The sequence below is a fragment of the Piliocolobus tephrosceles genome, chromosome X, assembly GCF_002776525.5.
Source record: "Piliocolobus tephrosceles isolate RC106 chromosome X, ASM277652v3, whole genome shotgun sequence".
NCBI lineage: Eukaryota > Metazoa > Chordata > Mammalia > Primates > Cercopithecidae > Piliocolobus > Piliocolobus tephrosceles.
The window spans coordinates 74,473,551-74,498,159 of NC_045455.1; the positions used below are offsets into that span (position 1 = coordinate 74,473,551).

At 37.4% G+C, this 24,609-nt stretch overlaps 1 protein-coding gene across 2 annotated transcripts in view; it reads right to left on the reverse strand.

The window, feature by feature from the left end:
• Positions 1-758: 758 nt before the first annotated feature.
• Positions 759-24,609, reverse strand: part of DGKH (diacylglycerol kinase eta) — a 204,228-nt gene continuing 180,377 nt past the window's right edge. Inside the window, exons 23-31 of one of the 2 annotated variants that reach the window (XM_023208912.1) lie at positions 22,758-22,871; positions 22,365-22,499; positions 21,038-21,201; positions 16,862-16,967; positions 15,817-15,909; positions 11,559-11,678; positions 11,110-11,218; positions 9,513-9,643; positions 759-1,876 (exon numbers count right to left, since the gene is read on the reverse strand). In XM_023208912.1, coding sequence (XP_023064680.1) covers positions 1,787-1,876; positions 9,513-9,643; positions 11,110-11,218; positions 11,559-11,678; positions 15,817-15,909; positions 16,862-16,967; positions 21,038-21,201; positions 22,365-22,499; positions 22,758-22,871 — 1,062 coding nt within the window. In that variant the 3' untranslated portion in view covers positions 759-1,786. The remainder of the gene's footprint in view (positions 1,877-9,512; positions 9,644-11,109; positions 11,219-11,558; positions 11,679-15,816; positions 15,910-16,861; positions 16,968-21,037; positions 21,202-22,364; positions 22,500-22,757; positions 22,872-24,609) is intronic. The other variant, XM_023208913.1, reaches the window with a different exon arrangement.

Genomic DNA, 24,609 nt, shown 5'->3' on the forward strand with positions numbered 1-24,609 from the left:
ATCCCTCAGGGTCATTTATTTTAAAGACATCAAAATTTTGTGATTTTTACTAGTAGTTAAATACCCAAGTTATAAACAAGAGTAAAGTGTCAAACAGTTAAACTCCTTTGATATAATTAAATAATATGCCTGACAATAGTTCATTTTAAATGCTCGCCTATTAGTATTTCTCTTTAAACACTGGGAAATAATTGTCTAGAAAATTATCAGTGATGCTATATCACAAGATTATATGTATGTAGGTATATATATACATATAAATGTATATGTGTATGTGTGTATATATATACACATATATGTGTATATGTATATATCTGTGTGTGCATATATCTATTAAGAACCTAGCAGGCTGCTTCATAAAAATTATCACCACTGAGTCAGTACCCTGTTTATTTCTCTTATATACAATATTTTAAAATATTATAATTAATGTTGTGGTATATAATGGCTAAAGAAAGCTTATTTAAGGATATTTTTGTGACTTTTTGATATGTATGCCTTTGGCTTTCAAAGATTTGACCATTGTAATGTTGACTTCTAATAAGCTATACTGAAGTAGAGTGGTTTAGAAAAAGGAAAATAAATATCCACCTGACAGGAATTAAGAATTAAGTGAGATAATAATAACAACAACATAAAGCCCTTAAGAAAAAATGTAAATCTCTTCTGTTGGAAAGTTTGTGTCAGAAGTCACTATAGAGAGTGGGTGAGTCTGGGTAATCTTTCAGTATATAAATCTCAGTTGGGACCTTAGGGAATTCCTGGATCTCAACACTTCACTGTATCATAAATTCAAACAGAATATTAAATAATTATAAAATTGAAATTAAAAATTAGAAACGAAATGTGGAAATTTTAGTTTGGAAAGCTGTAACAAGTTTTGTCAGGTAAGGGAGCAGGTAATTTTATGAAAATACTCAGAGAATTTTCTTAACGTGCACGCCTACTGCTTATGATAGATTGAAATAAAATTGACTTGCATACAATGTACATCATTTGTTGATTATGGCACAGACACACATTCACAAAGTCTTAGGTACAGAATATTTACGCAAAATTCCACATTAAAAAACAGAAAAGTGCAGTGCCCTCAGACAACAAAAATATACTTTAGTAATAAATTAAATCCCATTAACATTAAAATTGACATGAAAGCTATTTAAAGTGTTACAATATTAGATGTGACATGCAAGAAAAAGAAAGACATTCAGGCAGGAACATCGTGCATTAAGATTTGCATTCATTCATAGTATTAGGCAGGTTTTCAACATATTCTTGACCACTAAGCACTAGGAGTTTGGAGGTGATACCAATCTACATTCAAAATACAACTTAATTTATATTTTAGTCTCCTAACCTACGATTTTAAGAAAATGGCCAATGCCTCCAATAATGAAACCCAGGAAGTTTTAACCACATGTTGTTATGCAGTTGCACAATAGGAACATTCCATCACACCAGATCTATGGAAAGTAAACATTTTGCAATTCCACCTTGTAGACAATGCAATCGTCTCAGATTCCTCCTACCTTATTACTATTGTGAATATATTTGAACATGTCAGGTTTGCACAAAAAGAAAATGGCTTTGTGGAATGTATTTGTTGGCACAAAAATATTTTCTAATACCTCAATCAAAATTTCACCCACAGCAAAATATCAAGCCATAAAGGTGCTTCAGTGGTGCTTATTTATCTACGCAGAAAACTACAAGAACCACCACTTGCTTCCAAGGACTTTGTATTAAGTGGCAATAACTTCTCTTCCAAAGAATAGCACTAATATGATTACACCTCTGACTGTGCAGTGCTCCTTCCAAGCTCTTTAATTCCCTGGAGAATTCGCTTCACATGGCCCACCTTCGGTATCCCCAGGTCCTAAAATAAATGAACAGAAAAAGGTAGAAATAATTAAAAACGAAAGAAAAAAGGCAGAAAGAAAATTTAAAAAATGAAAGAAAAGAAAAAAGTGTATTGATAATAGAAAACTGGGGATTAAATATTTAACCAGTAAGAAACATAATTAGCATTCAGTTCATTCATTTTAGTTTATATTCAGTGATTCAGGAAGTGAAAGCTAGAAAAATAAGTTCATAAAACAAAAATAACCTGACACTGAAGAATTCCCAACTGGTATAAAAAAAAAAAAAATCACATTCTACATAAACTCTTAACTATGACATTCTCATAATTATACACAGTGGCTTTTGACTTCAAGAGTCAAAACCTAAATTTTCTTTCTTCTTTTCTTTCCTTTCTTCTCCTCTCTCTCTCTCTCTCTCTCCTCTCTCTCTCTCTTTCTTTTCCCCCCTCTCTCTTCTCTCTGTCCTCTTAGAAAGGCTCTTTTGGGATCTCTGAGAAAAAAATGATGCGGGACAGCAGGGCACCCACAATTAGTCCTAAGGCAACATTTCTTGCGCTAAAATAATAAATTTAAAAGTGAGCCCTAATTCTAGAGAAAGATACCAGTACCTGCTAAATAAATTTGGACTCTATATGCATTTGCAGTTGCATTACCAGTCATTGATTTGAGAGGAATATTTAATTTAAATAGTCTTTATACTTTGTAATGTATGTGTGTAAAAAATTACTTAAACATAATTATCTGTTAGTTGATGCTTTCCCTCAAAACACTATTGGCTCTTTTCTCTCAAAATTATTATTCTTGTTTCTTAAAGAAACTTCTTCCTGTAAGTGCCAAGAATTCAATATTTAACTTTCAGAAATAGATGATGACTGCAGAGTGTGCACAGCAAGTACTTTGTGAATATTTGTTGCAGGAATAAATTAAAACTAACCAAGGGTGAATAACCGCCAGTTATTCACTCTCTGAAAAACTAAAGCAAAGAGTTACAGCCTCCAAATCCTAGTTTCTTTAAGTGAAAGGGCATAGTCAGTTTGCTAATATGTGAAGACGAACAACTTCTTCAAAAAAAGAAATGAAATATTTGAAAATTATTAAAAAGATGACTTCCAAAATGGCCTAAAAAAAACAGGGTTATAAAATGACGTAACTTGTCTGAGAAGATAAAGATGCAAATATCCACCCTGTTTGGTCATTTATGTATTTTTCAACTTTCAAATGAAATAGATCAAACTGGTTTAAGTCTTCTGTCACTGTCTCTCTCTTTCTCCCCTTTACCCTTTAAGAACTCTTGGAGTTCTTCAGCAGTAATGAATCCTTCTGGAAAATACTGTTTTCACAGCCAATGCTAGTGTCAAACGAGATAATTTCAAGATATTTCATAAATATTTAACTGACTCAGAAAAATATTTTCTCCCATGGCACAGGGCATCCAAAATTAGTCCTAAGGCAACTATACATTTACTGAATATCTGCTAAAGTATCAAGCTTAAAAGCAAAGCCATACCGATGCTTGCTACCTAAATTTGAAATGTACATACATTTACAGTCACACTTAGATATTTTGAGTGGAATATTTAAATATCTTTACCTCTTTGTGAAAACATAGGTATCCAATTACAAAATATATTTAAATATTAAATATTTTATTTTAGGCCATAAATACATTGTATTCTCAAGACTAAATCTTCTTTGGGGAAGGTAGAATCTACTTAGAATTACTATTTGGGTATAAAATGAGAAGAATGTTTTCCATAGAATTACAATAACTTACTAGCTATACTTTTTTAAAAATTAATTTTATTTAATTTTAAGTTCCAGGATACATGTGCAGGATGTGCAGGTTTGTTACAAAGGTAAAAGTGTGCCATGGTGGTTTGCTGCACCTACCAACCCTTCACCTAGGTAGTAAGCCCCACATGCATTAGCTATTTATCCTGATGTTCTCCCCTCCCTCTGCACCCCCAACAGGCCCCAGTGTATGTTGTTCCCCTCCCTGTACCTATGTGTTCTCATTGCTTAGCTCCCATTTATAAGAACATGTAGTGTTTGGTTTTCTGTTCCTGTGTTAGTTTACTGAGGATAATGACTTCCAGCTCCATCCATGTTCCTGCAAAGGACATGATCCAGTTCCTTTTTATGGCTGCATAGTATTCCATGGTGTATATATACCACATTTTCTTGCTCCAGTCTACAATTTTTTTTTTTTTGAGACAGGGTCTCACACTGTCGCCCGGGCTGGAGTGCAATGGCGTGATCTCGGCTCACTGCAACCTCCGCTTCCCAGGTTCAAACAATTCTCCTGCCTCAGCCTCCCAAGTACCTGGGATTACAGGTGCCCGCCACCATGCCCGGCTAATTTTTTTCCTATTTTTAGTAGAGACAGGGTTTCACTATGTTGCCAAGGCTGATCTCGAACACCTGACCTCGTGATCCACCTGCCTTGGCCTTCCAAAGTGCTGGGATTACAGGCGTAAGCCACCGTGCCCGGCCTATCCAGTCTACCATTGATGGGCATTTGGGTTGATTCCATGTCTTTGCTATTGTGAATAGTGCTGCAACGAACATATGTGTGCCTGTATCTTTAAAATAGAATGATTTATATTCCTGTGGGTATATACCCAGTAATGGGATTGCTGGGTCAAATGGTATTTCTGGTTCTAGGTCTTTGAGGGATTTGCCACACTGTTTTTTGTAATGATTGAACTAATTTACATTCCCACTAACAGTGTAAAAGTGTTCCTATTTCTCCACAGCCTCACCAGCATCTGTTGCTTCTTGACTTTTTAATAATTGCCATTCTGACTAGTGTGAGATGGTATCTCATTGTGGTTTTGATTTGCACTTCTCTAATAATCACTGATGTAGAACTTTTTTTTCATATGTTTATTGGCCACATGTCTTCTTTTGAGAAATGTCTGTTCATGTCCTTTGCTCACTTTTTAATGAGGGCTGGTTTTTCTCATAAATTTGTTTAAGTTCCTTGTAGATTTTGGATATGAGACCTTTGTTCAGATGGATAGACTGCAAAAATTTTCTCCCATTCTGTAGGTTGTCTGTTCGCTCTGATGATAGTTTCTTTTGCTGTGCAGAAGCTGTTTAATTAGATCCCATTTGTCAATTCTGGCTGTTGTTGTAATTGCTTTTGACGTTTTAGTTTGAGTTCAATATTTTTATGCCTTCTAGGGTATAGGCTGTAATAAAGCTATGCTGTGACATTTGTTATATCTTTATTTTTATCACATGACATTATATATTAATATTTACCATATTCTTTTTTATTTATTTATTTATTTTTGAGACAGAGTCTTACTCTGTCACTCAGGCTGGAGTGCAGTGGCACGATCTCGGCTCACTGCAACCTCAACCTCCTGCCTCCAACTCCTAGCTGGGACTACAGGCAGGCACCACCACATCCAGCTAATTTTTGTATTTTCAGTAGAGATGGGGTTTCACCATGTTGGTCAGGCTAGTCTTGAACTCTTGACCTCATGATCCACCTGCCTTGGCCTCCCAAAGTGCTGGGATTACAGGGATGAGCCACCATGCCTTGCCAATTTTTATCATATACGTAGCTTTCTCTTTCCTTGGATAAACAGTCCAAATTTTGACAAAGCATGCTTTGTAGATATTCAGTTATCCTTCCAGCCATACATACACAACTTTCCAAATAGAAAAAAACAAAAAATAAACTAAACAAAAAACCCTCACCATATGTTTACCATTTTCTTTGGTGTCTCTTCTTTCTCCTACTGTGTTCTAGCAGAGAAAAGGATGCAATTGGTTTGTTTCCTTATCTGCTAAAGCACATTGGAAATACTTTCCTGGCTGGGCATGGTGGCTCACACCGGTAATCCTAGCATTTTGGGAAGCCAAGGCAGGCCGATCGCTTGAGGCCAGGAGTTCAAGACCAGCCTGGACAACATAGCAAGACCCTGTCTCTACAAAAAATAAAAGAAATTAGTTGGGTGTGGTGGCATGCACCTGTAGTCCTAGCTATTCAGGAGGTTGCGGCGGGAGGATCACCTGAGCCCAGGAGGCTGAGGCTGCAGTGAGCCATGATTATATTACTGCACTTCTCATTCTGTCTCACAGTGACAGAATGAGAGTCTCTCTCTCTCTCTGTCTCTCTCTCTCTCTCTCTCTCTCTCTATATATATATATATATTCCTTTTCCCAACTTTAGACTGTCATGTCGCTATGTCTAGTTGTTTTGGTGAAATGGGAGTAACACTTGAGCTAATCTCTGAGCAGGAGTTAACCAGGTGAAGCGTAGGGGAAGAAGCACAGCAAAAGAGAGTACATCCCTAAGGTGAGAAAAAGTGTAGTGTTTTTAAGCAACTGAAATAAGGCCCAGGGAGGAGCCAGAGACTTCACAGGAGGTTGAATACATAGGCAGAACCTTGTAGGCCTGCAAAAAGATGTGGGTTTTTATTCCCTAGAAATGGGAAGCTACTGAAAAGTTTTAAGCGGAAAAGTGTACACCTGATTGATGATGCTAAAATAACACTCTGTTTGCCATGTGGATAATGGACTGCAAAGACAAAGAGCAGCAGTGGAAAGACCAGTTAGGAAGCTATTGACCCTACACAAGCAAAACTGGACAGTAGCATGGAGCAGGATTGTGGACAGGAGATAGAGAGAAGTGAATGGAGATTAGAATCAATATGACTTGGTGATGGGCTTGATGGGTTAGGGGAAGACTGACAAAAAAGAGGAAGGTGCTAAGTATGACCCTCATTTCTCTGCCTAGACTACCTGAAGGGCCAGAGGTCTGATTTATAAAATGCAGAGCACTGGAGAAGGGGCAGAACAGGAGTGCAATAGGAGCTCAAGAGTTGCTTTTGGACATGTTAAGACTGAAAATCTCTAACTTAAGTCTCCATCAATGGATGACTGCATAAAGATAATGTGGCACATATATATACTGGAATATTATTCAGCCATAGAAAAGAATTTTTTAAAAAAGAATGAAAACATGTCTTTTGTAGCAACTTGGATGGAACTTGAGGTCATTATCTTAAATGAAACAAGAAGACATGGGAAGACAAACATTGCATGTTCTCACTCATTAGTGGGTGTTAAATAGGTATATACACGGACCTAGTGGAATGATAGACAATGAGACTTGGAGGGATAAGGGAGTGGGAGGGAGTGGATAAGAAATTTCTTATTGGGTACAATATATATTATTCAGGCAACGGATTCCCTAAAAGCCCTGACTTAACCACTATAAAGGTAATAAAATTGCACTTGTATCCATATGTATGTATTCATTTTTGGAGACAGAGTCTTGCTCCGTCGCCCAGACTGGAGTGCAGTGGCGTGATCTCATTTTACTGCAACCTCTGCCTTCCGGGTTCAAGCAAGTCTCCTGCCTCAGCCTCTTGAGTAGTTGAGACTACAGGAGCGTGCCACCATACTTGGCTAGTTTTTTTGTAGTTTTAGTAGAGATGGGTTTCATTGTGTTAGCCAGGATGGTCTCCATCTCCTGACCTCGTGATCCACCCGCCTCAGCCTCCCAAAGTGCTGGGATTACAGGTGTGAGCCACCGTGCTCAGCTGTACCCACATATTTTTGTATAAATAAAAATAAATTAATTTTTAAAAAGCAAAAATAGAGATTGATATCCCTGTATAATACCTGAGTACCAAGCAGCCGGTTGGTGCTGTAATCCAAAAGTTCACTAATCAGGTCAGGCAGGGCTGAGAAAGAACCTGTGTGCCACTGACATATTCACAAGTAGTACCAGAAGCAACGGAGTACCTAAGGAGTGAGTGATCCCTCACCAGCATTTAGAGGCTTCAGTCCAAAGGACTTGCCACTGCTGACAGCTACAACTGCAGAGAACAAGGGCAGCTCTTCCCTTGCTTTATGGTTTTGTGCTATAGAAGACTCTTTCTGTGAAATGTTCCTGTTCTCATCCACCTCCCGACATCTTGTTTCAGACCCAATACAGTTTTTAAAATCCATGTCAATACAAATTTCTAAAAGTTTTAAGAGAGAGAATGTAATTTGCATTAAAAATAAAAACAAAACAGACAAAAAAATCCCATGAAAAGCAAAAGAATGTTTTCTAACATTAATTCTTAACCATCTCTCCTTTCTATTCTTTTCTAACTTTGCCTTAGTGTATGTTTTTCCATTCTACACATTCATTCTGCTTCAATCATTGTGTGTCTACCTGTATATTTCTATAGGTTTGTATGTGTATATATAACACGTATGCATATATGCATTTATGTATGTATATTTTTTATACATACAGTCTTTTCCTTGAATGTGTGCTTATTCACAGCAAATGCGATGCATGCTTCTAGAGGGCAGGTATCACGCAGAGAAGCTAGCATAATATATTAAACAGTCATTAATAAATATTGGTATCTGCCAAGGATACCAATAAGTTACACAACAAGTTACACAAACATGTTGGATATCATGATCCCCCCTACATTCACTTTTTTGTGGACTCATGTCAAGCTTGGAAGCCAACTTTTGCTTTATGAACTCTAATACTACATATTTTGCTATGTTCCAGATTTAGGACTCTCAATTAAGGTAATTAATTAATTATTTTATTATGGCTAAAGTTGTTTAGGTGTAAGTGGTGCTCACCTTTTGATGTGCTAAAACTCTTTGTGAATCTGTTTAATAAAGATCTTTATACTACCTATTATCTGTTCAAAGATTTTTGCTAACATATTTGTAGATAAAGGTGCAACAGTTCATTAATTTGTTAGGAATTCTCTGTATTATGGTAAAATTTAATGTATTTCAGAACTTGGTCTATAGGAAAGAAATCACTCCAACAAATGTTACTACTTACTGGAAATTTAAAATGGCAGTATGTGGTAAGAAAATACAACATGACAAAATCCTACTCCTAAACCTTGGCCAGAGAGCCTACTTCAGCTGTTTCACCACTACTGAGACTTCACCCAAAGAATAAAAGGGAAATGCTACAGATGGTGAAAGAATAATTTTCTCTCTCGTCATAAATAACCAATAGACTCTGAGCTGTTTTCTAGCAAAAGCTAGGCAAAATTTTTACCTCATTTACTAAAGAAAAAAATTCTTTTCGAGAATAATAGAATTTTAACAATATGTCATAGAAAGGAAATTTGAATTTCTCAGTCTGGTTATTCATGTGACCTAAAAAAGGTTGATTTAAAAACACAACAAATTGTAAGACTCTAAGTAGCCATTGCTGTAAGTCTCTCTTCTCATTCCATATATTAGAAAGGCTTTGTTATTGGTATTTTGAATTAATTTTTAGTTGTTAACCATATATTAGATTTTAGTCATTTTCAGCCAAATTATCACCTTCCATGCTGATGCAATAAAATGAGCTGATGGAAACATGATCCACTTGGAAATATTAGCACAGGAATAGTCATATCACTGGATGCAGAGAAAAATTACTAAGTTCATGCTAAGCTTTAGCTATAATAGTGATTCTGCCAGGAAAATACTGCTGACATGCTTGTTAAAAAGCATACAAGAAACTCAGACCACAGGACAGTGAATGTTAGATTACTACACATTTGCATAACATAAGCGAAGCTAAAAGCACATATCAGAAGAGGCACAGGAGAAAGGATTCCATTTTGCAATAAAATTTTCAAGAACAGAAGAGCACAAAGGAAATACCTTAAGATCTCGCCTTTCCAGATGCAAAAGTTCAGCCCCTCTGATGTCATGACGGATGAAGGTATCTTTGTACTCTCCCAAATTGAGCAGATCCAGCCAAGCAGCAACTTCCTCTGTGCCCCATTTCTGAACTACCAAAGTTAAGAGCAAAACCCCCTTAATTTCTACATGCTCAATGCATTACAAAGCAAGGGTTGGCCAAAGAAGATGCAAAACAGAGTGCAGTGGCGGTGCTAGCAAAAGAAAGGTTAAAGGTGTTGTTTCAACAAAACTGTAGTTCCACTTTTTCCCATGCAAGTTATACACTATCAACACAACGATCCGACTATACAAAACCATTTGCTGCCGTGCACCCATGCTTAGCTTTAGTCCGGTTTCCTCATTGAAGCCACCCAACCTATACAATATGCATACAAAATGTATTTCACATCTTTAGGATCAATGGTGCAAGCTCTAAATAAGCTCTGATGATTTCCTTCAGACTCTGTATGAAAATGGCTATAGACTGAAATGAGCTACAAATGCTAATTACAATTTAAAATCTAATATGGGGTATTCAATTTTACACAAACTTTTCTGCTTAAGGTCTTGCTGATTTCAAGTGTAGTCTTGATTGATTCTCCTACTACTGAGAATAATGGCAATCAATGTGATGTTAAATCCCAATTTAATGTCATTTAAAAATTCCATAGCACTGCTTTCTGAGATTAGTTGGATTATATTATTTTTTGGTGTGTATCATTTGCTTATACATTTTATTCAACACTGATTAGCTTAATAAAAGCCTACTTATTTGCTGTATTTGGTTTTTAAATGGCTTTCAATAACTGCTTTATGAATATCAAAAATAAGGCTTTACATCACTTTTTAAAAGAGATAGTGCACTCAGAGGAATTTATAAACTTACTTGGTTATGAAAGGCAGCTAGCATTGTACAAACAGAATTTGAAGGTGCTTTAGTACTAGCATACTTGTACATTTAAACTCTAAGGAAAAGTGAAAAAGGAAGGAAAGAAATAGCAGCAAAGAGGGGGCGTAATCTCTGCTTGAGAATGCAAGTATCACAGCATATTGTCATTGTTGAGGGGTTGAAACAGTGTCCTCAAAACAGGAGAAAGAGAATATATAACTTTAGGTGGAAAATATATTCGGCAGGTTAAGTGAGTAAATGAAAGTTTCTATGTTCCATTTATCAAAGTAATCTAAAAACTGTACTTAAAAGAAGAAAAATTATACACTGATGCTTTGAATTGCTGTTGAGAAAGAACCATTTGAACAGAAATGCTGACATCTACTAAACAAAGTAGAAGCAAATTAGCAACCACTTCATTTTTTTGTGTTTCCTTCCTAGAGATTCCCAGTGATATTCAGATGTGTTTTAGGTATGAGAGGATTCTTTTATGGCAAAATTCATAAAGCATGAAATTCCCCATTTTAATCATTTTAAAGCGTAGAATTCACTGACAGTATGTTCATCATATTGCGCAAGGCTCAACCACCGTCTAGCTCCAGAACATTTTCATGACCTCCGTGATGTCACTTTAGTCAGTTCTTTTTTCATAATGTTATATTTCCCCTTCCCATATGGACCACCTACCAGGCTGTGAACTTGTCTTCTGCTTCTGAACCTTTTCCTTTTTAAACTTTGGCACTATTCGAAATACGGTGCTTCTGCTGTTTCTTTTGGTGCAATCCATAGGAGGTTCCTGTTCAAATCGAGCAAGAAAATAACTTTTTTGGGATATGAAAAGGAGAAACACCTACTATGACAATAGGGATAACACAGGAATAAGTTATAAACACTAAACATTATAGAACAGTGACAACTTCTTCAAAAAAAGTTCATAATGTACTACTGAAAATGTCCCAATTCCCCTAAAATGCCTTTGTTCACATAAATGCCTTTTCTCATTTGTTCAAGAACAGAACATTTGAAAATAGTATTCAAAATCCATTTTTCCCTAAATATCTCTTTTTCAAAGATGAGTTCAAATTCTCTAGTGATATGGTCTACATTTCTAGAGAAATAGGCTGCATTTTACATACCTCATCCTCATTTGGGTGTAAGATATAATAAAGCCAAGGAATCTCTGTCAATTTCTGTAATTCCACCTCCACAGAGTGTAAGGCATTGGATACCCGCTCTTCATGTGGCGACTCCAGCTGCTATTTACCAGAAACAAAACAAGCTGCTATTTACCAAAACAAAACACGACTCGGTGGCCAGCCTCAAGTAGAATTAATCATTGTACTTTGACAGTGAACGGCCTCACTCCTTATTAAGCTAGTATTTTTTAAATTAAGGAATATTAAGAATAAATTCTTTTATATTGACTTCATTTTTAAAAATCTGAATAGATTTATTCTAATCATTACTTCCCAAAGATCATATGAGTACCTAGCATAACTTTAATAACTTCATAGAAGAAGTATTCTTTTGGTGTTTTTTTCTGTGTAAATGTCTTCTTTCCTATCTCCCTCCATGCTTTCCAAGCATTTATCTACCAATTCTTCCTGGTGGCATAGGTGGACAGTCTTACTATTCTACTTATTTGTGCCAAAAATCCTTCTGATTTAAATAGGTCACCAGGCTGAGCATGATAGCTCACGCCCATAATCCTAGCATTGGGAGGCCGATGCGGGTGGATCATTTGAGGTCAGGAGTTCAAAACCAACCTGGCCAACATGGTAAAACCCCGTCTCTACTAAAAATAGAAAAATTAGCTGGGCATGGTGTTGGGTGCCTGTAATCCCAGCTCCTTAGGAGGCTGAGGCAGGAGAATTGCTTGAGCCCGGGAAGTGATGATTGCAGTGCGCAGAGATAGCACCACTGCACTCCAGCCTGGGTGACAGAGCCAGATTCAAAAAAAAAAAAAAAAAAGTCACCACATGAACACATAATACTTTTTAAACTGGTTAAAAACTTGTCATATAAAAAGAACTGCAGAAAAATCTCCTTGAAAATTTAAAGAATAAGCTTAAGGAAAAACACCATGAATCTTAGAAAAATTTGTGATGAAAAACTGTTGTAAAAATTGGGGCAAAGCAAAAAGCTCAATGGCTTATCATCTGAAACTGGGTTTGGATATTTTAAGGAGAATTTAACTGCTCACCTATTATCTGCATTAACTCATTGAAAGTAGGTATTAAAATGCACTTACAAGTTCAATAAATGAATAAAGATTAAATAAACATTCCTCTGCACAGAACTGGAAGGCAGTAGATTGGATTCTACTCCTGGCCTTGTAATTAACTATGTAACCAAAAGAAGGTTAACTGACTTCAGAAGACTTTGTTTCTTCCTCTGGAAATAGCACAAGGTGACGATGATGATGATGATTATTTGAGACAGTCTTGTTCTGTTGGCCAGGCTGGAAGTGCAATGGCACAATCTCAGCTCACTGCAACCTTGGCCTTCCGGGTTCAAGCAATTCTCGTGTCTCAGCCACCAAAGTAGCTGGGATTACAGGCGCACACCACCAGGCCCAGCTAATTTTTGTATTTTTAGTAGAGATGGGGTCACCATATTGGCCAGGCTGGTCTCAAACTCCTGGCCTACAATGAGCCGCCTGCCTCAGTCTCCTAAAGTGCCGGAAATACAGGTGTGAGCCACGGAGCTTGGCCAACTAGATTATTTTTGAGGTCTCTGCTAGCTAACCAACATATTTATAAATTACTTTAAAATGATAGAGTTCTTATAAATATGTTTATAGAATTTTAGAACTAAAAGTTCAGACATAATTATTACTGTTATGATGAACTGTTTTGTGTGTTTGCTTCCCCTTGTTATTCACGGTAGCTACCACTTCTAGTGGTGATTAAAAATACGGAGATTCTTGGCTGGGCGCGGTGGTTCATGCCTGTAATCCCAGCACTCTGGGAGGCTGAGACGGGTGGATCACTTGAAGACAGGAGTTTGAGACCAGCCTGGCCAACATGGTGAAATTCTGTCTCTATTGAAAAGAAAAAAAAACAAAGCCAGGCGTGGTGGTGCACAACTATAGTCCCAGCTAATCAGCAGCTGAGGCAGGAGAATCACTTGGAACCAGAAAGACTGAGGTTGCAGTGAGCCGAGATTACACCACTGCGACAGAGTGCGTACTGGTCTCAAAAAAAAAACGAGATTCTCTACGCTGTTGTGTTTAAAATTTATTAATTTTCTTTTAGTCTAAGAATATGTCTTATAAAACTTATAAAATGGTTATTAGAAATTTGTTCTGGCACTAAAATATAGAGTAAACCTTAGTTGCTCTCAAATACAATCAACTCCTTATTGTGATATCACTATTGTCAAAGGTTTTGGTAAAATTCACCAGTGCACATTTTAAACCAAAATTCATATTTAACAATGGGAGAAAATTAAAAGTGGAGAAGGAAAGTCAGTCCATATTAACATAATACAAATAATAAATATTAGCAAGGTAGCACTCAGCAGGTACTTTTCTTTTATTATTAATTTTTTTTTTTTTTTTGAAACGGAGTCTTGCTCTGTCGCCCGGGCTAGAGTGCAGTGGCCAGATCTCAGCTCACTGCAAGCTCCGCCTCCCGGGTTCAGGCCATTCTCCTGCCTCAGCTTCCGGAGTAGCTGGGACTACAGGCGCCCGCCACCTCGCCCGGCTAGTTTTTTGTATTTTTTTAGTAGAGACGGGGTTTCACCATGTTAGCCAGGATGGTCTCGATCTCCTGACCTCGTGATCCGCCCGTCTTGGCCTCCCAAAGTGCTGGGATTACAGGCTTGAGCCACCGCGCCCGGGGGTACTTTTCATGTAGAGAAAATAAGTACAGAATAAGTTATGCTTTTAGTTGTAAGAAATGATCTTCACAGGTCACTGTATTTCCTATACGACTAGCAGAAGATTCTGGTTAAAAACAGTAGTGCCGCACTTTGGGAGGCCGAGACGGGCGGATCACGAGGTCAGGAAATCGAGACCATCCTGGCTAACACGGTGAAACCCCGTCTCTACTAAAAATAGAAAAAACTAGCCGGGCGAGGTGGCGGGCGCCTGTAGTCCCAGCTACTTGGGAGGCTGAGGCAGGAGAATGGCGTAAATCCGGGAGGCGGAGCTTGCAGTGAGCTGAGATCCGGCCACCGCATTCCAGCCCGGGCGACAGAGCAAGACTCCGTCTCAAAAAAAAAAAAAAACAAAAACAAAAACAGTAGTGCCAAGAAAAAGCCAAGAAGGGGTCCCATTGGTTTTATCAAAAGAGATAACCAATGTTTCTTCGTAAAAGGTTTTCTTCACGGCCATGGTAGAGCCAGCCACCTCTTGTCCCAAGGAAGCTGTGTTTCAGTTTCCTTTGGAGGTAGGTAAGAGTGATGGCCTTCATGCAGTCTTTCAGCTTCTCTTCTAAGAGCAAAGGATGCCCCAAAGGTGGCACTTTTCTGGACCATAGGCGAAAACAGAAACCCTAAGCTCGGGCACTTAATAGCAAGGCTGTGGGACGCACCACCCATTCATTCACCCGCTGTGCCAGATACTGTGACTCTTAGTATCACTTTTATTTAGGTGTAGATTTGCCCAACCAAGAGAGAAAATTACTGTCAAAAGAAAATTTTAAGATCATCGACTACCAATTAAACAGAATTGTAAAAAGGAATAAAAAACAGCAAATGAATTAGGCACTCCACACAGTGGTAATAGAACGTGGGAATGAGCCACAATCGAACTCTAAGTGGCGGGAAGAGCCAAGATGCTAGAACACTTGAAAATGGTGAGGTATTTGTAAAGAAAGGCTAACTAACAAGACATCCACAAGCTTCCAGCATTTATGCTTGAGATCCGTGGACTGTGGTCAGATTCAGATTTGGCCTGAACTTGATTTCCAGGACCAATCTGGATTAAACAAGGCAGAGTTTTTGAAATTTAGTTCTTGAAACACTGTGTCTAGAAAATGTCCTCTTTTAAGCAAACCTGGAGGACCATACCAGTCACATTCAAATGTTAATTCAGGGAACAAACTCCATGAGTTCCTCTACTTGTGTGCAATAGTAAGTACCTGAGGAATCTCTATGACACTTTATAAAGCTCATGTCTCTGGAAGCTGAATGGGACAGAGCAGGGCTGCCTAAAAACAGGATGGCATATATGAGGGGAAATCTCCACTCTTGTTAGCCTGAATCATGGCTCCTAACTTCAGCCATTTATTTTCTTGAAGACAAAAGCCAGGTGAAGAGGCAGCTCTCAGGATGGAAGCCAGAAGGCTGCTTCTGCCTTAGAATCTGCCGAATGCCTGTTCCCCAATGAAGGTAAGACCCAGACATTTAATTCATCACTCTTACGTTATCAATCATTCTTCTCCTTACCAAAGGAACCCTGCCAACTAGCAAAGATTCTGTTTCATTGTACAGCGCCTTCACATTGATGGCTATTTCAGTGGCAGTGTCTCTTGTAAGACTCTAGAAAAGAAGAACATCAAAGACATGTGATCTGTTTTAAAATAGGATTTCATTACCAGTAAATGCTTTACATTTTATTCTTATAATTTTCACAGCACACAGTTTTTTAATCTACCAAAATTCTATAACTGCAAAATTTCATACATTTGTTAGTATGACTATCTCATTATTATTATATTATAGAACCAAAAGAATGCACCAACTACAGTGAATACACTCAGGATCACATCTCCTACCTAACGAATATGTATATGCTAATACCAGCATATACATATTTCCATTAAAAAGTTCAGTCAAATAAAACTTTTCCTCTCAGTAGCACTAACCATATTGCTTTTTAGACTATAATCTTGAGAACAAGTACTTAGTTGTATATTAATTTAAGTAACTTCAATCAAATAATAATAAAAAAGCTATCAGTTTTCTCTATACTATAGCATTGTACCATGTATCACATTTTAATAGAGTTATATTCTATCAATTCTATTATTAACTTCTACATTAAAAATTTTACAGAAGCATCAATCTCCAATTTAGCAAAACAAAAAGAAGTAGCAATAATTTCAGTGCACAACTTCAGAAATGAATGAACATCTCTAAGAAATGCACAGATGATACCTAGGCTTGCCTTTTAACAAGGCACAGGGCAGAAGGTCAGGTAAAAGGAGAAAGAAAGGATGATAAAAGTTAAAAAAAGAGTGAAGGGAGATGGAAGGTGACAAGTGATTAAAAGTGAAACATAAAAAATGAGAGAATTTAAGAGCAGGAATGAAAAAAATAACAGGAAAAGGAAAATAAAGAAACAGTTGGCCACAATTTTACTGCAAGTTTGTAGAGACTCATATAGACAACATAACTTTCTTTCGCAGGGCAGGGCATATTTTACGAATGAAAATACATGTGTAACACCCAAAAGAATCTGTGGAATGAGAATTTACCATTAGATCCTCACCTCCGGGCACCTTGGGTTGGCTTTATTCAGGGCATGTGAGCAGGCATTCACAGCATGGGCCAGTTCTTGCTCCAAAAGACAGTGAATTGTGGCTGCGTCACAGATCCTAAAAGCAAAAACGAAACAAATGAATAAAAAACTTTTCTGAGTATTGCTCATTTTTTTTTTTTGAAGTAAAGAAGTGTTAGGATAAAACAAGTAAAAAATATATGAAGATCAGTAAGGAAGAACATTTTTAATGGCTGCTCAATTATGAATGACACAGGTAGATCTACAAATCCAGACCCCACTGCAACAAAAAATATGAAATAAAAAAATCTTTGTATAAAAAGTTAGGCTTAAAATCAGAGGGAGACACATTGAAGTGCTATTTTGAAGAATGAAATATAGCAATACTTCATTTTGCAGTATCCTTGGAAAGTGAGAGGGATCACAGATATAAAGACTAGAAAATTCTCTTTCATTCATTGAAACTGCAAATGCAACAGATTAGGGAAGAGCATTACCGTATTTGTCATGGATACACAAAGTGATCACAAGCAGTATGTAAGTTAATATTCATAGCCTTTAAATGTAGCTATGATTTATTATCTCCATATTATTGATGATGACATTGAGGCTCAGAGAGACGTGGTATGTATACAGAGCTAGTCAGTTGTAGAGCAGGATCGGAATCTATGTCTATCTAACTGTAAGCCTGTTGTGCCATACTCCACTGGTATCCGAACCTCTAAGAATAGTCCTGAAAAGACCAAATTCTGGAAGGCACTAAGGCCAAGGACAAGAAGGGAGAAAAAGTTCCTCCAATTGCTAGAAAATGTTGTAAGCCTTGCAGATGAGCAAGAAGGCAGGGCTGTTCAAATGTTTTTTTGCTTCTGACAGCTTCATAGAGAAATATTTTCTATCTGGAAAGGGTAGAACAAGAAAAGGGACAAAAGCCCTATATAACTGAACCAAGAGTAAAGAAAAATAATTTAATTCTTAAGGATTATACAATGGATATCTAAGGTACAAAAAGGCTTACAAATGTCACCTCAGCACTACTATCAGCAACATTGAGAAATCATGAAGAATGGGTTATTTTTCAGAACAGAGATGGATAAAGGTTATTCCAATTTTCAGAGAAAAGGAAAGACATAAATCAACTTCAGATCAACATTTCTAATTGCCTACTGAATCTCCTAGGTATTTTTAATGTAATTTAAATTCTAAAGTCCAACACGGAACCCATCATTTTCCTTCTAACACCTACTCTTCTTCCTGAACCCTATAGCTCCATCAAAGGTACCCCACAATCATCCAGCCACTCATTAGAACATTAAGGTCAGCCTGTCTCCTAATTCATGCCCATTTACCAAATTGAAATCCTAAACTGTCTTAATCTCACTTGTCCTTTCTATCTCTACTGCTTTAGTCTATCATTTTTTATAGGGACAACTTCTACAGCATCCTTGGTGTTCACCTTGCCCCAGCTTTGCTGTCTTCCCAAAAAACCCCTCCACACTACTTCTAGAACAGCCCAGTAAAGATCTGGCTCCTCCTCACCTCTTCATCTACATTCCACACACTCTTGTCTACACTATGTCAACCTTTCAGTCACCCCAAACTCTCTGAGATTTCCTGAAAGTGGCAGGCACTCACACTCCTCTGGGCCTCTTCCTAGGCTGGTTCCCATGCTTAAATTGCTCCTTTTCTTACTCTTCCCTCAAGACTCGGTTGAAAGGTCACTTCTTCCAGGCAGCCCTCCTTCACTACCTCTGACTTCCTCTGTGTATCTAGAGAGTCCACTGTGTGCTTCATGTCAATACTTTGGCCACATTTCTCCCTCCTACTAATCTGTGAGCCAATTAAGTAGTGCTGTCAAATAATCATCTTGTATCCCCAGCCTAAAACAGTGCTTGGCCCACAGAAGAGGCTCAAAAATTGAATATGTTTGCACAGTCAATGAATAAATTCTGAAAATAGACAAGTAAGCCTGATTTCTTTCTTTTTTTTTTTTTGAGACGGAGTCTCGCTCTGTCGCCCAGGCTGGAGTGCAGTGGCCGGATCTCAGCTCACTGCAAGCCCCGCCTCCCGGGTTCACGCCATTCTCCTGCCTCAGCCTCCCGAGTAGCTGGGACTACAGGCGCCCGCCACCTCGCCCGGCTAGTTTTTTGTATTTTTTAGTAGAGATGGGGTTTCACCGTGTTAGCCAGGATGGTCTCGATCTCCTGACCTCGTGATCCACCCGTCTCCTCCTCCCAAAGTGCTGGGATTACAGGCTTGAGCCACCGCGCCCAGCCAAGTAAGCCTGATTTCATCTGCAAAATTTAAAAACAGATGGGGGGCCAAACTATGTTGACCAGAAGCAAGACTAGTCAACCTTTGCTTCCTTTTTACGATAAGATTATTTGGATGGTTCACAGGATGAGAACATGGAAGTATATTTTGGTTTCAAAAAAACACTGTAAATTAGAGGCCACAGAAGTTGTCTGTAGGATCTAAAAGAGATGTATTTACTCTAAAACTAACAACCCTATGGATAAGAAGCTGAGATGTACAATAATGCAGCTGTGTGGGTATAGCTGAGTAAATATTCATTTTCTCTTCCCTTTCTTCTGAGTTACCCAACATTTTGCAGTTATAAGACTTGATTCTAATTCTGATTATTGGTCTAGCAGTAGGGGATGTATGCCTTTTCTCTTCTGTTTCTAACATCTCATACATTCTAGCTATCTAACAAATATTAGAAGAGTAGAGTAAGGAATGGGAGGGGAGCAGATGGCAAATAGTAGAGAGGAGGAAAGATGTGAGTTAGCCCCTGAAACCATTGAACTTTGCTTTCCTTCTTTTCTTTTTCAACATTTTTATCAGTGACCAGATGAAGATATGGGAAGAATCTAAAGTTACTGTGCACAGAGCACTCAATATGCCAGACATGATATGTGATGTCATTTGGCTGTGTCCCCACCCAAATCTCATCTTGCATTGTAGCTCCCATAATCCCTACATGTCGTGGGAGAGACCAGTGGGAGGTAACTGAATTATGGGGGTGAGTTTTTTCTGTACTGTTCTCATGATAGTGACTAAGTCTCACAAGATCTGATGGCTCTATAAAGGACAGTTCCCTTGCACACACTCTCTTGCCTGCTGCCATGTAAGACGTGCCTTTGCTCCTCCTTTGCCTGCTGCCATGATTATGAGGCCTCCCCAGACATGCGGAACTGTGAGTCTACGACACCTCTTTTTATTTTTTCTTTTTTTGGAGATGGAGTCTCACTCTGTCATCCAGGCTGCAGTGCAGTGGCATGATCTTGGCTCACTGCAACTTCCACCACTCAGGTTCAAGTGATCCTCCTGCCTCAGCCTCCCAAGAAGCTGGGACTGCAGGTGCCTACCACCACAGCCAGCAAATTTTTGTATTTTTAGTAGAGACAGGGTTTCACCATGTTGGCTAGGCTGGTCTCGAACTTCTGACCTCAAGTGATCCACCTGCCTCAGCCTCCCAAATTGTTGGGATTATAGGAGTGAGCCACTGTGCCTGGCTTTAAACCCATTTTTCTTTATAAATTACCCAGTCTCAGGTATTTCTTCATAGCCATATGAAAATGGACTAATACAATGTGCTTATAGCACTCACCCCTAGAGTCTCATTTAATCCTCACACACCCTCATGAAACAGCTCTTATTAACCCCATTTGGTAGATAAGACTCAAGTGAAGAGGAAGTAAGACACAGGCCTATGGTCCCTCCTCCCCTCTGAAGTTTTCCCTGGTCATAGTGATTTTTATTTGTTTAATACTCATAGGACTTGCGTTTTATCTCCTTTCTGTCTATTGAAATTAATTTATGTGTGGTCTCAAAATCTCTCTAATATCTTGTCTGAAACTGCTTTTTGAAGTCTGTTTATTCTTTTTGCTCCTGACTCTCCTCTGGAACAGGATTAATGTTTAGACTTTCCTCTCCATTCCATAAACATTTAATTAGTAATTAGAAGGCAACATGTAAGTGGGCAGTATAGTGTAAAGACTGTATATAAAATGGAGAAATAAGCAATAATGGAAAGAGTGCTATGCGAAGAAGAGTAATTGCATCTCTTTTTGATACCACCACTAAAACAATGTGTTAAGATTAAAAAAACAAAAATTGGCTGAGACCAGAGTTCCCGCAGCCTGAAAAGCCAGCAGAGCCCCCTACCTAGTAATGAGCTCCTCTGCAGCCTGGGAGCACAGCTGCATCTGCGACACCTCTTCCGTTGCTAAGTCAATGGCGTGATGGATGTACAAATGGGTTCGGAGAACTGGTTTACCAGAATCACACTTCTGCTTATCTTCCCAAGATTTCAGAGTGCTCTCAAACGCCTATTTAAAATTAATATTGTAATGAATTGTTAGTTTTGAACTCAGAGGTCCAAGTAAATGTGTACTTTAATAAAACTACAATTGCTTTTCCTCTAATGACTCCTCAAATAAATCACAAGTATAAAAAAGACATTTCAAAGTTTTCCAATGTACTGCAACACATGAAAAGTAGTGCAGTCAATGATCATAAATACATCATTTAAAAGTTAAAGAAGAGATTAGGTCAAGGTGGGATGATCACTTCAGGCCTGGAGTTGGAGACCAGCCTGGGCAACATACTGAGACCTCGTCTCTACAAAAAAGATTTTTTAAAAAAAAATTAGCTGGGGCTGAGGTAAAAGGATTGCTTGAGCCCAGGAGTTTAAGGTTGTGGTGAGCTATGATCGTACCACTGGACTTCAGCATGTGCAATGAAGCAGGACTGTTTCAAAACAAAAGCAAAAAAACAAAAACAAAAAAAAAGATTTCATGCTTCAATCTTTACTATTGCTTCAATTTATTCTTTAATCTTTACTATTTTATATATACTAGATGGGGCAAATATTAGCAGTCTTCTTTGATAAAGATGGACCTTAATTAAAAACACACATTCTGCGAAAAAGAAAAGAATAGAGACAGTAAAAAAAAAAAAAAAAAAAAAAAAAAAAAAAAAAATCGATGATTGCCCGGAGTAAGGGTAAGGGAGGGAGGGATGAATAGGTAGACCACAAGCAATTTTTAGGGCAGTGAAATAATTTTGTATGATACTGCAATGGTGATTATATCTTTGTCCAACCACAGATGTACAACTCAAAGAGTGATGGAAACTATGGACTTTAGTTAATAATAACCAATCGGTATTGACTCAGCAGTTGTAACAGATGTGCCACACTAACGCAAGATGTTAATAGGGGACTTTACATGTGTAGGGAAGAAGGGGGAGGAGGAAGTATATAGGAACATAATTCGAATTCTCTTTACTTTCTGCCCAATGTTTCTGTAAATCTAAAATGGCTCTAAATAAATAAATAAATAAATAAATATTTGTTCATATTTCAAACCACCAAGACTTAAATGTCAGATTTAACAGACAATTGAAATGTTTTAGTTTTCTATTTTTTCGTAACAATTTCAGAGTCTTTAAAAACCTGACATTATTCTAGAAGAATGTTTTTGTTACATACTCGGTCCCTTGTTAGCATTTGTGCTCTGTTTTTGTGCACAATTTTGATAATCCCTGGAGGCTGAACCCATGCTTCACCATCCACTTGCACTGGGACTCCTTCATCACCAAATATAGTGATTTTTACTGTACGGCACTGAAATAAAACAAATTATTTTAGAGTACGGATCATTTGGAGAAAATGACACTAAATCTATATGCAGGCTTGAGTATTAGACTATTCTACAGAATAGAATATTATGCTTTATCACTTATAAATGACATGGTAAAAACTGATATGACAACGAAGTCTGAATATTATAGATGAATATCCAGTGTAGGAGTCATTTAGAATAGATTCCCTCAACCCTCCTTAGCCCAAGAAGTGCAGTCAGGTTTGATGAGAGAAACCAACCTGGGCTATTCGATGATGCTGCAGTTTAATGACCCTTGAAACTGCCATTTGCATGCTATCAAATATTGCTACAACTTCCAGGATCTTGTCATCAAATGACGGTGCAGCAAATATCTGAAAGGAAAAACTACATTGCACTTCTACTGAATGTTTAGGGGAAGAGCACATCAAGCAATGTAAACTGCTATATATATATATATATTTAGTAATTTTAATATATTTAATAATATATTTAAATAAATATTAGGAAATAATCCAATAAAAAAATCCCTGAAGATGACTTACAATAAACATAACTTTAAAAAGGGTTTTCAAACATACATGGATATACTACTCATACCTCTCATGAAGCTACTCTTTGGATCAGTTAACTAATATATTTCTAAATGATTCATCTTGGAATAAAACATGTTAAATACACGTTCATACGTAATTCAAATGTGTTAATAAGATGATACATGTAAGTTTTGGAAATCTACAAAAACTAGACAGCTGATACAGTTTCCTAGAAAAGATGATATAGTTTCATAAGGTTAAAGTTAATGAAGATGCAAATTATGATCCAGTTCACTTGATATGTTCTAAGGGAAATCTTTCAAGGTTTTACAAGCAATATACATATGTGCTTTATATTTTAATACAAAACTTTTGTAGGAACTTGAGAGTACGCAAATAGAAACCTCAGAGGATAAAAATTATGTAGACTTATTTTGTCTTTACATTAGATGCACTTTCACAAAATTAATTTACTCTAAAATTTTATATGTAGGCTGTATTACCTAATCATTTTTACTCTCTTTTACCATATCATAAATAATATGCATCTGAAACAATTTTCAGTATAAAGTAGTAAGCTAATTAAAACTTTCACTGGAAACATCAGGACACAAAGTTGCTAACATTGATGATTTCTTGTAATTTTTTTATTATACTGCCTGAATTTAAACCCTGTCTCTGCTACTACTAACTGGAAACTTTGCCTTAGATTCTTCAGTGGCAAAAATCAAATAAGCAATGTGGATATTAAATAATGAATGTGAAGCTCTTAGAACATTGTCGGACTACCTAGTAGGTGTTCAAGGAATGTTGGCTTTATTTATCTTAATCTCACTGATTTCTCCCCTTCAAAATACTGAATAGTGACAAGCGACAAAAGATATTTTTATACTCAAATAGGACTGGAATATATTTATGTTATGAAAATTACAAGTACTTTCCAATTGATCTTATACTTTAATCCCTACCTGTCCATTTAAGATCTTTGAGAAAAACAGATCAGTAGGAACCATTATATCGTTATATCATAAACTGAAAATCAATGGATGTGACTCTTCAAATAAAGACTGTGATAACACTTCTCATTTTTACTGATATATATATACTTTGACAATTGTGCCCTCTTTTTCATTCTTTTCACAACAATTACATTTGTAAGGTTGTGTTTTCTTCTTTTTTTAATATAGAAAAGTATGAAAAGAAAAACAAAAATAGCCCTAAACCTGATCGGCCAAATGAGTCCTCTTGCTATTTCTGAAAATAAAAAAATATATACACACACAAGTTTAGAAAATTAAAAGTACTGAGGCTGGATGCAGTGGCTCATCCCTGTAATCCTAGCACTTTGGGAGGCCGAGGTGGGTGGATCACCTGAGGTCAGGAGTTCGAGACCACCCTGGCTAACACAGTGAAACTAAATGCAAAAATTAGCCAGATGTAGTGGTGCATGCCTATAGTCCCAGCTGCCCAGGAGGCTGAGGTTGCAGTGACCCGAGATTGTGCCACTGCACTCCAGCCTGAGGGACAGAGTGAGAATATGTCTCAAAAAAAAAAAAAGAAAGAAAGAAAATTAAAA